The following is a 12,959-nucleotide window of genomic DNA, read 5'->3' as shown; positions in this document are numbered from 1 at the left end:
AAGAATACACATTCTCTTTTTAAGGTACATTTATTTTTTTAGCTTGCTGTTAGATGATTTGAAATGCCGCCTGCCTTTTAGATATCGCTTGCCTTTCATGTATTTTTGCCCAACCACTGTGTCAAATCTGAGGTGTTTGTCAGCTTTGAAACGCCTGCTTTTTTAAACTTAATTTTCTTTTGTTTTCCTGAAAGTTTCTTCTGGTATCCATTTCTGCTGTGTTAATTGGTGCAAAAAGATTTATATATTTAAAATCTTGGGGTGGGGATGAGTGCATATGTGTGTGTGAGAGAGAGAATATATGCCTGTGCACGCATGTAATATTAGTATGCATGGCATGCATGCATATTTGTGTAGGTGTGTGTGCACATGTAAGCGTGTGTTTGTGTTTGTGAGTGCATATTTGTGCATGTGTTTGTGTGTGTGTGAGTGTGTGTGAGGGTGTGTGTGTGTGTGTGTGCATTGTTTGTATGATTTGGGACAGGGTCTTCCTCGGTAGCCCAGGCTGGCCTCATGTTCAGGGCTATCCTCCCATTTCATCCTCCCACGTGCTGAATCTTCCTTCTGGATGCAATTTCACGTTGCTATCAAGCTGTCCTTCTCCCCTTCCCTTCTTTACGCTTCCGAGCTACAAGTAATATGTGGGCATAACTAGCCAACTGCCCCTCTGCCAGCCATTCCTAAGACTCTCCCTGCTATGCCCAACCCCCAGTGACGTTTACTTATCCTGTCCTCAGCTAGCAGGTGCTAGGCTACAGGAGGAGGAGAGACAGAGAAGAGGTAGATGGAGCAGGCAGGGAAGGGGGGAAGGAGTTCTCTGTGAGGCGGAAGGACAGGCATGTGGTGAGGTAGCCACCCAGGCTCAGCAAGTCATGAGCAATAACACGTACCCTCCCTCTCAGAGCCCCCTTCAACGATGGCTGGATAGTGCCATGGAAGGGACCACGGCAGCTCAGGCGAGAACCAATCCCTGAGACAGCTGTGCTTGCGTTACACTTCATTAGATCAACAACGGGGAGGCCTGGTTCTGACATTTAAGAGCTTTCTGGCCTTGGCCAAGTCACAACACACCAGTGATCTCCAAGTTTATACATCTGAAAAAATCAGAACGAGGCTGTTACAGTTAGCGGTAACGTTAATGAGCTTAGGAATGCCTGCCGAAATATGTAGAGCAGACAGTAGATAGAATGCAGTTCATAAACTCTAGTTAAATAAAGTCTCTGGGACCTCCATAGACTCTTTACACATCAACAGGGGAAAGCAGAAACAGGAGGGAAAACACACATCAATATAGAGCGGATGGAAGGAGGTACGTGAGGGAGTGGGGAGGCAGATCTGAAAGAGTAACTGTACAATTCACATCACTCCAACAGTGGAGCCTTTCTTACAGTACTGCTGTGGGCAGAAGGATACAGACCTAAGCTCCAGTCTGTATCCCAGGGCTAGAGACGTATAGAAGCTTAGGATACCAAGTCCAAAGCCACAGTGGATGGGCCAGAAAGAAGAGGCCATGTACCATGAAAGAATTCCCATAGTCTCTCCATGGGCTCTGGCTGGCAGTCACAGCATGACTTGAGAGCCCCGGGCAGAAAAGGTGGAGGGAAGCCGCCTTGTCTTCTGGTGGGGAGGGGCCAAGACTTTCCTGGCTGAGCCTAGGAAAGACAGATTTTTCAACAGGTAGGGGCAGTGATGGATCTGAAAGGAGGAGTCAGGCGGAAGCCAGGATGAAAAATCCCAATTTTAAGTCAGAGGATAACACATCACCTAAGACGTCTGACTGTGACAAATATTCCCTCTTGTAAGATCACCACTGGTGCTGTGTGTGTGTGTGTGTGCGTGCATGCATGCATGCGTGTGTGTATGTCTATGACTATCTCTGTGTGTGCAAAAGTATATGTCTATGATTATCTATGTGCAGGTGTGTATGTGTCTCTGTATCTCTCTGTATGTGTATGTGCATGTATGTTTCTTTGTCTCCGTATGGATGAATGTGTATGTTTTTGTATATCTGTGTGTGAATATGAGTGTGTATGTATGTGTGTGTATTTGTGTTGTGAATGTCTGCCTGTATCTCTGTATGTGAGGGCATGTATGTTCATGTATGTTCCTATGTATGTGTGTCTGTGTCTGTATGACTCTGTGTATGACTGTATTTATGTGTATTGTGTGTGTATGTGTGTTTCTCTGTGTATGTGTGTCTGTGTATGTATGTCTGTGTGTATGCGCGTGTGCATTTCTGTGTGTGATATCAGACAAATGTGGTGCTAAGGATGGGATACGTGAGAGGGAAGAAGTGGAGAAACTCAGACTCCAGAGTAAGTTCCGTTCTTAGAGCTGGCAGTCCCCTCTAAGATCATTTGCAAAAACTCAAGGTGAGATGTAGTTAGCAATAGCTTACCTTGCCAGCCTCCCTCGGGGGCTGTGAAACTTAATTAACCTTCACAAAGTGCTTTGCACCTCCAAAATGAAAGTGCAGTACGTGGAGGGAATCTTTGGCACTGTCTATGCAGGCTCCAGTTAGCAGTATGCAGGGACATGGCCACGTCAAAACAGGTCACAATATCGTGTTCCCATCCCCCTCTCTCCTTTGCCTTCACTTACAGGTGTCGGGGACATCAGAAGGTCTCTGAAGCCATTTACTCCACCAGTCGGGTTTCTTCTAGGCAGGGGTGTTCTAAAACCATCTGAAGACTAAATCAATTCTCCCCTTCCTAAATGAAAGCATGGTCTTGACCTTGGAGAGAAACGTGGGAAATCTTCGGACGTGCCTCAGCATGAGCCTGAACTCCAGGCAGTCTCAGAATCGGCGCCTGGCCTAGGATGGCTACTGTTCTGATGTCATGTCTGTTTGAGCATGGGCTTGGTTTGAGCTCCTGGTTTGCAGACTGGCAAAGTGAGGATGCAATGACAGTGAGCCCTTGACCACCAGACTGAGTCACAGGAGCTCCAGCAGAGCGTGGACAAGCCAGCAAGACTGCTCAGCTGGTAAAACCACGTGACTCATAAGCCTATTGACCTGAGTTCAGTGCTGTGAACCCACAGTGGAAACAGAAAACCGGTTCCTGGAAGCTGTTTTCACACACACACACACACACACACACAGGCACACAGCTTCTCTCTCATAATAACTAAAAATAAAAACAGCTTAAAGCATTTTTTAAAAAGGAGCTCAAGCATTTCCGACCCCAACTGTTTTTGCTTGTATGTGAAGAAAATGACTCAGAATAGGGGAGGGAGCTGGTGAGAGAAGGTCAGAGGGAAAAGGAGAAGCCAGGCTTGACTCAGGAGAGGGGGCACAGTTCCCCCACTGCCCACCATCCTCTGACGCTTCCTCCAAGCAGCCTTGGGTGTGAAATTGATGATACACATTTGCAGCTAGTACTGTCAGCATTGAGAGCTCCATCTGGAGTCTGGCCCCTGGGAAGTAAAGGAAAGAAGTGAGGTGTGGGGACCAACTGCATTGCAGGGCATTTGGACAGAAGTTGGGTGGGCTTGATGTCCTTCCTCATATACCCCGCAATGCACCGCCCGCCACAGGGTGAGGACCTTAAGCTGGAGAACTCTCCAGGAAAAAGAAAATAATAATAAAAGGAAGCAGGCCGAGCAGCAGCCAGCTTTGTAGCTGGAGACTCACCACTGCCCCCTACTGTCTCTGTCACATAACTGCAGTCTCTGGACAGCAAACAAAAACCTTGAGGGTCCCTCCCCCTCCGCCCTGTGGTCCTTTCAGGTTGGTTTCTCTGTGTGTATTAGAGAGTACACATGAAAGGAAGGAAAGTGTGAGAGTATAGAAAGTTCTGCAAAGGGTTGAGACTGACAATGGATTTCAAGATGGATTCTTCTTAATGGATTCTGTTACCTCTGTAGCATTCTTTCATCCCCCAGATGGGGGCGGGGGGAAAGTCAAATTTGCAAATAACAGCACAAGCAGTCATCGCCTTTCATCTTGTTCACTGGGCAATGCCAACCACGTGTCTCTGTCTCCATTCATATCACGCCCATGAAACATACACATTTGATTAAACCAGGCGTTCACCAAGAATCTCCTACCTCAGCCTATACGCATTAGAATGGCAGCCTGGAATATAGCTTTTGTGGGCTAACAACAACAACAACCAAAAACAAACAAACAAACAAACAAACAAACAAACAAACAAATACCAGTCTCTGAGAGTCATGGAACAGTGAAGCTACCTGGAGCTGCATGGATTCAGACATCTTTTTTTTTTTTGCTTCTGTGATTTGTGTGTGTGTGTGTGTGTGTGTTCTGGATTTTGCCGGTGCCTTCTGGAAGAACCAACTGGAGCGGCATGTCTCGAAGCGTGGTCTGACGCTTACTGCCACCCCCACTCCCAGGCCCATCCCTGGTATCCATGAGTTTAGACCCCCTGGGGGAGGGTCTGAGGACTCTGTGAGCCACTATATGTCCTCTGCCCATTCCCACACAAGCGAACATTTGAGAGCCACCAGCTGAGGCCTTCCAGAAGGCAGTGAGCACCCACGGCACATAAGGGCCACCTGCCATGTACAAAACACTTTGTTATTCTATTTGGAGTCAAGGCCACGGACATGACGGCTTCCCTCCCTGGCTAAAGTCTCCCTGTTTCTAGAGCTCCGTGCCAGGGGAATGTGGTGATGAGAGGGTGAGTGATGGCTGCTCCGGCGGGATGCCTGTCCTGCTGTGTAATATAGGCTATCCCTGTCGTGGCCCCTTCCTGAAGTCTGGGGAAGCCGCTGCGGGCAGGAAGCATCTAGATGCTGGCTGTGTGGGCTTGAACTAAAGGCCCAAGGCACTCAGACACTACCTGCGGCCTTAGATGAACGAGGTGAGCTTGGGGAGATGAGGTACTGTGGCCAAAACAGATGGCTTAGGGCAGACACAGAGCCGTGAGGTCTTCCACAAATCCAGACCGGGAAGCCAGGCCAGCATTTCCAGGCCATGGGACTACGGGAATGGAGCCTGAGCCAGGCTGGCAGGTCAGCCTTGATCTTGAGGAGGCTTCAGACCCTCCCCAGACAAAACATGACACTGTCACCCTGACTGAAAAACATAGATGTCAAACTTTTACCCACAGTCACATGAACTAGACCCACACTGAGGTGGGATCCTGGCATCCCCATGACTCGCAAGATCCATCTGAACCTACGCAGCTCCACACAGGAGCAGCACGCTGCACCCTCGGACTACAGATTCTTTTTGGTTCCAGAAAAAGGTGAGTGTTGAAAGTGTTCTGTGGTAGGGGCTGGAGTGCTGGCTCAGAGGTTAAGAGCACTGGCTGCTCTTCCAGAGGTTCTGAGCTCAATTCCCAGCAACCACATGGTGGTTCACAACCATCTATAATGAGATCTGGTGCCCTCTGCTGGCTTGCAGGCTGAACACTGTATATGTAATAAATGAATAAAATAAATCTTAAAAAGAAAATGTTCCATGGCAAAGAACGTCCTAATTTTGGCAGCCAGAAATTCCTCCACAACGTCTAACAATCTATAGCTCTTGGTGTGGGTATGAAATGTCCCAAATAGGCTCACGGGCTTTAAACTTTGGTCCCCAGCGGGTAGCGCTCTAGGTCCTTTAGGAGGGGAGGCCTTGGTGGAAGTGGTGGCTCGAAGGTGAGCCTTACTTGCTTTAGTTATGGCCCTCTCTCTCTCTCACCCCTTCCATCCCTGCCCCCCCCCATGCATGAGTGCCTGTGTGGGTGCATGTATGTGTCTGTGTGTGTGTATGTGTGTGATTCCTGATCTACTAAGATAGGAATAAGCTTTCACATCCTCAGCCATTCCTTCCCAATGATGGACTGTGCATCCTTCAACCATGAGCCAAAAATCAGTCCTTCCTCCCTTAATTCATCTGCTTCTTGCCAGGTAACTAATGCACCCCTTCTGCTAGAATGCACTCTATGAATCTCTGAGGATGTAGGAGACAGCAGGTAAAGCACCGTGGAACACCCGCATCCTCAGAGAGAAGTCAGGCCCAGAGGGAACAGTTAGCACTGAACACTGGGCAGGGGCCCTGGGTTCTAACCCAGCCTCTTGCATTTGACTTTTTCACCTGGCCTTGTGGGACTGAGGCTATGTCCCATTGGACATGCAAACATCATAGAAAGAGACAGATGCTCTCAGACACGTTTCCTCCTAGTTCAACTACATCCCTGGCTAACCCCGGCTCTTTCTGACAATACCCAGCACCCTCTGGGGTTTGTCTCTGATGTCAATGCTTTCCCAAGCATCCCCTCTTCCTGGACCATCTTTTCCCTCCCACAACCTGGGAATGGATATGAGGTGGAAAGGTCCTGAGCTTTCCACTGCAGGAAAGCTGCAACAGGGAGCCTGTGCCTCAACCAACCAGAGCAAGACCAGCCTCACACCCTTCCAGAAGTCATCTCCATATTCTCTGGGTCTCACAGGAGGAAGAAGCGAGCTGTGAAGCCTGCAGCAGAAGAAGCAGAAACTGTCTATGCCCGTGGCCACACTACTCAGAACTCTAATGACAGGGGCCGGAGGGTTGGAGGATGCCCTTCCTGGTCAGTGACCACGTGCTCACTCTTCAAGGATGGCAACTAACTCAGAGCCTGGCCCAGAGGAAGCCCTAACTAAATGCTACCTACTGGTGACACATGCGTCTCTCAGTCCAGGGGGCACACACCGCAGCCATGACTTTTTTCTGCCACTTCCAGCCTCTGTGACAGGCGATCATTTCAGATGGAATTGAAATGTCACGCCTGTTCTGAGCAGGGGGACTCCTCAAGCAGGACACTCTGGCAGCTCAGCAGGATGCACTGTTCCCAGGATGCTCTGCTTCCATTCTGTCTTTTAAAGCCCTTCTCCTGTCCGACCTTACTTCCTGCTCTGAAGCCTGGACACATCCTCCACAGGCTCTAAACCTGAAGCCCTGCCTTGTGTGTTATTTGCAGAGAGACCATTTAAGAGCTCAACACCCTATTTCCAGTTTCTTGTTTGATTTCTGAGCTGCCAAGGTTACAGAGCACATGGCGCCTTACAGACCATCTGTCCCGCTGACAAGGCGTGACCGATTTTTTTTTAAATAGAATGAATGAGACTTTTATAAATCTCTAATAGCAAATCTCATTGTCCCATGAAACACCAGCACGAGCTATCTCATGAAACTTAGCTCTCAGTTGCACATGCAAATAAGTGTGTGAAGACTGTGAAGAAGATGCATTTCTTCTTTCTGGTGGGTCACAATCGCCGAAGGTCTGAAGAACACCCAGCCCATCCGCACACGTTGTCGTCCTTGTGTTGACATGCACAGAGAGGGAAAGCAAATAGCTTCTCGTCACACAGCTTGTGAGTGGCCACACCAAGGTGAGAACTCCAGGTCTCCCGATGTCCCGTGTGGGTGTTGCCCTCCCCATGCCCTGCAGTTCCCTGGTTCTGCAGCCAGGGAGCGCCCCGGGTGAGACTGGCAGGCGGCACAGAGCACCGCCCCCCAGGAACTGGCCACGATCTGCCTCGGCCAGGAGGACTACAGACAGGACGAGGGTCAAGAAGGGATGGGGTGGTTTTGAACATGTGGCCAAGAGTGGCCTTGACTCTCATCTCAAGGATGTTAAACACAGTTACTAAATTAGAGCCTGAGCACTTCCTGTGGCCACTCCCAGATAGATGTGAGGCTAAGAGCCTCAGAGCATGGTGGGGGCTGGCTTGCCTTTCAGGAGTGGGGCCAGCAGAGGGGGCCCCGTCTATGAGAGCGCAAGCCAGCCAGGCCAACTACTTCTCCATTCAGGTAGCAATCGTACTCCTTAGACCGCCTTCCTGTGTGGAAGGGAGACACCGGTCTATGCTGTGGCTCCCCTCAACCAAGCCATCAGTGCTGGCTTATTCCTCACTTTCCAGGTGTGAAAACAGAGGTTCAAAGAGGCCAAGAGACCCGAGCGAGGTAACAGAGCCCTGTGGGACCCCCCCACCCCACACACACACATCCTGATCACCAGCCCCGATTTCTGAGGTGAACACACTGCGCTCATGGTCAGTCATCGCATCAAGATGCAGCCACGAGGCCACATCTGGAATATGCTTTGCCTTGGATTACAGCAAAGCTCAAACTCTCTCCTTCAGCCAGACAAGTTCCCAAACTGACCGAGAGACAGCAGACAACAGTTATTCTTTTGATGCTTGTGGTATTCAAATACAAGTGTGATCCCACTGGCACAGTCAGCTCTGTGAGACGGATATTGTTACCACGCCTGTCTTACAGATAAGGAAGCTGCGGCTCAGAGAGGTCAAGCAACTAGGTGCACGTTGCACAGCTGGTTAGCAAGCGGCAGAACCAAGATTCAAGCTGGTTTCTGCCTGATTCCAATTTTCCTCCCAACCCCTTCCATCCTTCAAGCCTTGTGGGCTGACCTGAAATGCTATTAACAACCTTCTAGACATTGGGTATCCTTCTGCATGACTCAGTCTCAAACCTACTGAAGCAGAGTTCTAATGTCTTTTCCCCTACACCTAGCTTTTTTCTTTTGATGCTTATTTTGAGAGTTGGCTTGGGAAAGCACCTCCAGAGGCTGCCTCTGATATGGTGTATCTGCCTGTGTGGACACTGGTCCAGGTTGGCAGTAGTTCCTTGGCAGTCTTGGCCCTTTCTTCTGATACCCTGTGGTAGCAAAGAGGCTACTGGTAGGGGTGGCTACAAGGGGAGGATACCTCTTCCCCACCCCCTCCACAAAGCAAGGGATGCTGGGAGCTGGAGGAGGCCCAGAATGCTAGGCAGTTTTCCCTTCCTGTCCAGGGTTCTGAGCTATCTACCTCTGAATCCTGCCTCTGACACAAGCTGTGCATTCTTGGGTATGTTTCTTTCTGGGTCTTATTTCCTCAACTGCAAATGTGAGTTTTAGCGGATAGCCCGTATCAAATGCACTAATGTATATCAAGCACTTAGAATAGTTTCCAGCAAACAGAGGGTGCTTAATAAGGGTGAGTTGGGGCTGAAAAGCAGATATCCCATGCCAGCCTTAGCACTCGGACCCTCTTTGGGAGATGGTGACAAAGAAGTATACTATAATGAGCCTTTGGAGAAGGCAGGAGAAATAGCATGCCCCACACAGGCAGACATGGGCACCTACTTTCTGAGGGCACACTCCAGTTCATTTTTCTGCTCGTGGGCTTCTTGGAGCTGGGTGAAGATCGTGGCGAGGAGGTCTTCGAAGTTGGACAGCAAGTGGGGCTCATCCTTCTTCAGCTGCAGCCACAGCTGCCTGACGTCACTTTCACTGTGAGGGAAGGAGGGATGTTAACAGGGTGTAGATAAGTGGGGGTTCCTGACAGGGGAGTGGACAGCTGGAAACATGATCCCAATCGCCTTAGGTAGCTGGAGTTCTGCGGCACAGAGTGTCTTCTGCACGCTGCCTCCCTCCATCCCCACTATGACCTGGGAGGCTGATGCGGCATGCTAGGACCATTCCCTGGTGCAATGATGGAGTGCCGGCCCCGTAGCTTGACTCCTGTGCTGGTCTTCCATCTGCTGCTTCCTTCCTCTGCAGTGCTCACGATGGGCTAGTCACATGGAGCATGCATGGCAGCATGCTTGCCAGTGTCTCGATACTGAAAGGGGGCTGGGGTAGAGCCAACACCGAGATGCGGGAGAAAGATTGCTGCCCCTGGGAAGGATGTCCTCCCTGCTGAGAGGCAGACGTGCTGTCTTATGGATGGTAGAATGCAATCATCACGGCTAGGAAAGGAGGCAAATACACAGCAGCACCCCGCTGGGGCCTGGTGGCACTGGTGGGGGTGACTGGCAAGGGGAAAATGAAGGGAAAGAACTAGTCTGAAGGATACGGAGACACAAAGAGACAAGCAGGAAGTCAGACTCAGGGGTGTGCAGGAAAGAGGTGCAGAGTGACAGGTCATGAGAATCACCCACAACCAGGCATGTGGAGATGAACACACACCCAAAGGGGAAGTAGAGAGACAGGCCATGATGACCCTGTCACCAAGAGGAGAATGTCGAAGGCTGTACATGTGGGCCCCACTCTCCCTTTCTGCACTCAGAAATCTGCAGCTGTGGCTGAAGTACGTGAAACACAAATCTGATTCATCCCCCATTACATCCTAAAGCCAATATGATTGGGGGCAGGGCCAGGGACTCCCTGGATAAAGGAGAAATCCTCCAGACCATCACAAGCCCTGTATTTTGGAAGCCTTGCTCAGAAGTGATATTGCATTAAGTCATGTGAAGAGGGTTCAAATGGCACAGACAGACCTCTCTGCCTCCAACAGAAGCAAACAATACTGATGGAATCCACTTCTGGTTAGGGTCCAATCACCTCTTTCCCCCTCCTTCGCTCCTTCCTTCCTCCCCTTCCTCCTTCATTTCCATCCTTTCTTGCTTCCAGCCTATTCAAACATCTACCTGTTCACTGAGACCATCCAATCACATATCCACCCACCTACTCGTCAGTCCTCCATCCATTTCTTCCCTGCCGTGATGGGCATAAAACCCTCACAAGGCAAAAGGAATCTTCCTTACTGTAAGCTGTTTTTATCAAGCTACAGCAACAGGAAAGTAGGGGCCACAGGCAAAGTCTTTCAACTTGTGAGGTAAAGTCACAGCTCGCTAACTGGCAGAATCATCCCACTAGACCTCCAAGAAGAGCTGTCGGTCTGGATGCCCACTTCTGGAAGCGGCCCCTTGTAGGTACCACCAAGTAGTATAGGTTAGAGAGGCCCAAGGAAGTCAACCAGTCCATCTCTCTACTTCCAGAATAACCCATAATCCCTCTGTTGGGTGACAGATACCGCTGAAGCCATTCCAACCTGCTGTGCTTCCTATCTGCGGTTCTGCTGTCATGAACAGTTCCCTCAGGCTACAGTGTGAGCCCATGTCAGTGAGGATGGGGACCATCACCATCTTCTGTGTTGGCCTTCGTAGGCCATTCTAGAAACCATCTTCCAGACATAGCGTTTCGTCTCACTCTACACAGGCATCTGACATGGTCCTTAGTGTGACATCTAGTGTGCACTGACTTGAGAGCCCTTCAGGAAGGTGGCTGTCAGTCCCCGCCATTTGTGACAGTGGCTTGCTCTTGGCAGTGCCCCCTCACTCCTCCTCTTGCAACAGGCAGCTTCATGGAGTCCCTGGCTGTGGTATCTGGGCTCTGGACTCTTGTCCTTGGTAAGCTGAGTCACAGGTCTGACCAAAGATCTTCCCGAATGACGGCCTATGACTCTTCCTTCTCTGATCTGAGCATCATCCTGGTTCTATCCACAGCTGCCATTCCTGCCCTGCTGCTGGTGGAAAACTTCACTTCCTACTCACCAACCTCCACCAGCTGACTCTCTCCTGGATCTTAGCCTGGCTCTTGCCTGCCTGACACACTCCTTTGCCAGCTTTTCTCACTCTGTTGATCTTACCAGCTTACTTTTTACACTGGCCCTTTCTCTTCCTGAAAGCATGACTTTCCAACCAGTAGACCATTCCCACTTGTGGTGGTTTGGAAGAAGATGACCCCCACAGGAAATAGGGGGGTGGCACTATTAGGAGGTGTGGCCTTGGAGTAGGTGCGGCTTTATCAGAGGAGGTGCCTGACTAGGGGCGCAGGCTTCGAGGTCTCAGAAGCTCAAGCCAGTTCTCTTCCTGCTGCTTGTGGATCGACATGTAGAACTCTCAGCTCTTTCCCCAGCACCATGTTTGCCCGCACGCCAACCATGTTTCCTGACATGACGATAAGAGTTTCCGTGTTTGTGGTGTTTCTTCATGGAAATAGAAACCCTAACTAAGACACTACCCTTCAGGAACACACACCCAAGCCATCTCTGATGCAGGGCACCCTTTGCAGGGTAAGCAGACCCTGTGATGATGACAATAAAGAACAGGAAGTGAGGACAGTGGAGAGCATGGAAGACAGTTGAGTAGGACTGTACAGGGCTCAGGATAGACTTACTCTTCCAGAACCTTTTGGGCTCCAAGTCTGTCCATCAGCATCTGGAACTGTGCTTCCTCATCATGGTCTATGTCTCCCACATCCTCATCTCCTCTAGACTGATACACTTTCTCCTCTTGGAGTTGGACCACCTGCTGGTCAACTTCCTCCTCGCTTTGGTTTCTGTGGCTGAAGAAGAAGTGACCTAGGAAAGTAGAGAGCAATGACTTGAATCAGATATCCTCAGCCCTGAGAGGACTTAGATTTGAGATTAGCCCTAGAGAAGCAAAAGGGGGATCCCTGTATAGCAAAGATCCACGAACACTGAATCTGGAGCTTGTGTTCTTTGATCTCCCATTTGCATTCTCACAGAGATGCCAGAGCCTGGAGACAGTGCCTGGGAAGTAGGTTGGCTCCTAGTAGGTCTCTGAAATGGATGTAGAGCATGTGTCTTTGGAGGATGTAGCTCAGTGATAGAACATTTGCCTAGCATAACCAAAGCCCTGGGTTCAATCCCCAGCACCATGAAGAAATAAAAAGAAGAAAGAAGAGGAGGGGGGGTGCATCACTAGCAGCAGCATTTCTTGCTTCTGCATTAAGCAGTAAGGTGGTTCCCTCCATCACTCTCCAGCAGCCTGCCTTGCCGCCACACCAGAGACCACCCCACCAGCAGTGCCACCTCACATTTCCAGGCAGCTTTCTCTATAGTCACACTGGCTGGCATGACAGCAATCTGTCCTATCCCCTCGAGTCAATGAAAGCTCCAGGGGGGTCAAGAAGGGATCTGATATGTTTAAGGAAATTACACGGCTCTTTGTAGGCAGCAGAAAGATGGGGAAATTGGCCTACTGGTTCATCTCATCTGAGGATAGGATCTGTAGTCTTTATCATGCTCCCAGGTCTTGGTTCTCTTTCCTGATAATGACCTTGAGAATGACTGTGCTATTCAAACCTAGAAATTTCTCTGATAACTGCTGCCTCTCAGCTCAAAAGACTCGGCTGTTCTTTGGCTGAGCTACTCAGTTATCACACACTTTCACTTACTTATTTTATCTGTCAAGGCAGGAAAGATGGAGCTAAAAA

General features: G+C 49.8%; 1 protein-coding gene across 1 annotated transcript in view; it reads right to left on the bottom strand.

The window, feature by feature from the left end:
* Cracr2a (calcium release activated channel regulator 2A) overlaps positions 1-12,959 on the bottom strand; it is a 66,409-nt gene that overhangs the window by 49,710 nt on the left and 3,740 nt on the right. Inside the window, exons 3-4 of the mRNA XM_021637068.2 lie at positions 11,898-12,081; positions 9,081-9,227 (exon numbers count right to left, since the gene is read on the bottom strand). Coding sequence (XP_021492743.1) covers positions 9,081-9,227; positions 11,898-12,081 — 331 coding nt within the window. The remainder of the gene's footprint in view (positions 1-9,080; positions 9,228-11,897; positions 12,082-12,959) is intronic.

Source organism: Meriones unguiculatus, chromosome 5, assembly GCF_030254825.1.
Source record: "Meriones unguiculatus strain TT.TT164.6M chromosome 5, Bangor_MerUng_6.1, whole genome shotgun sequence".
Lineage (NCBI taxonomy): Eukaryota > Metazoa > Chordata > Mammalia > Rodentia > Muridae > Meriones > Meriones unguiculatus.
The sequence above is the reverse complement of the archived record's forward strand: the minus strand, read 5'-3'. Positions and strand labels throughout refer to the sequence as shown.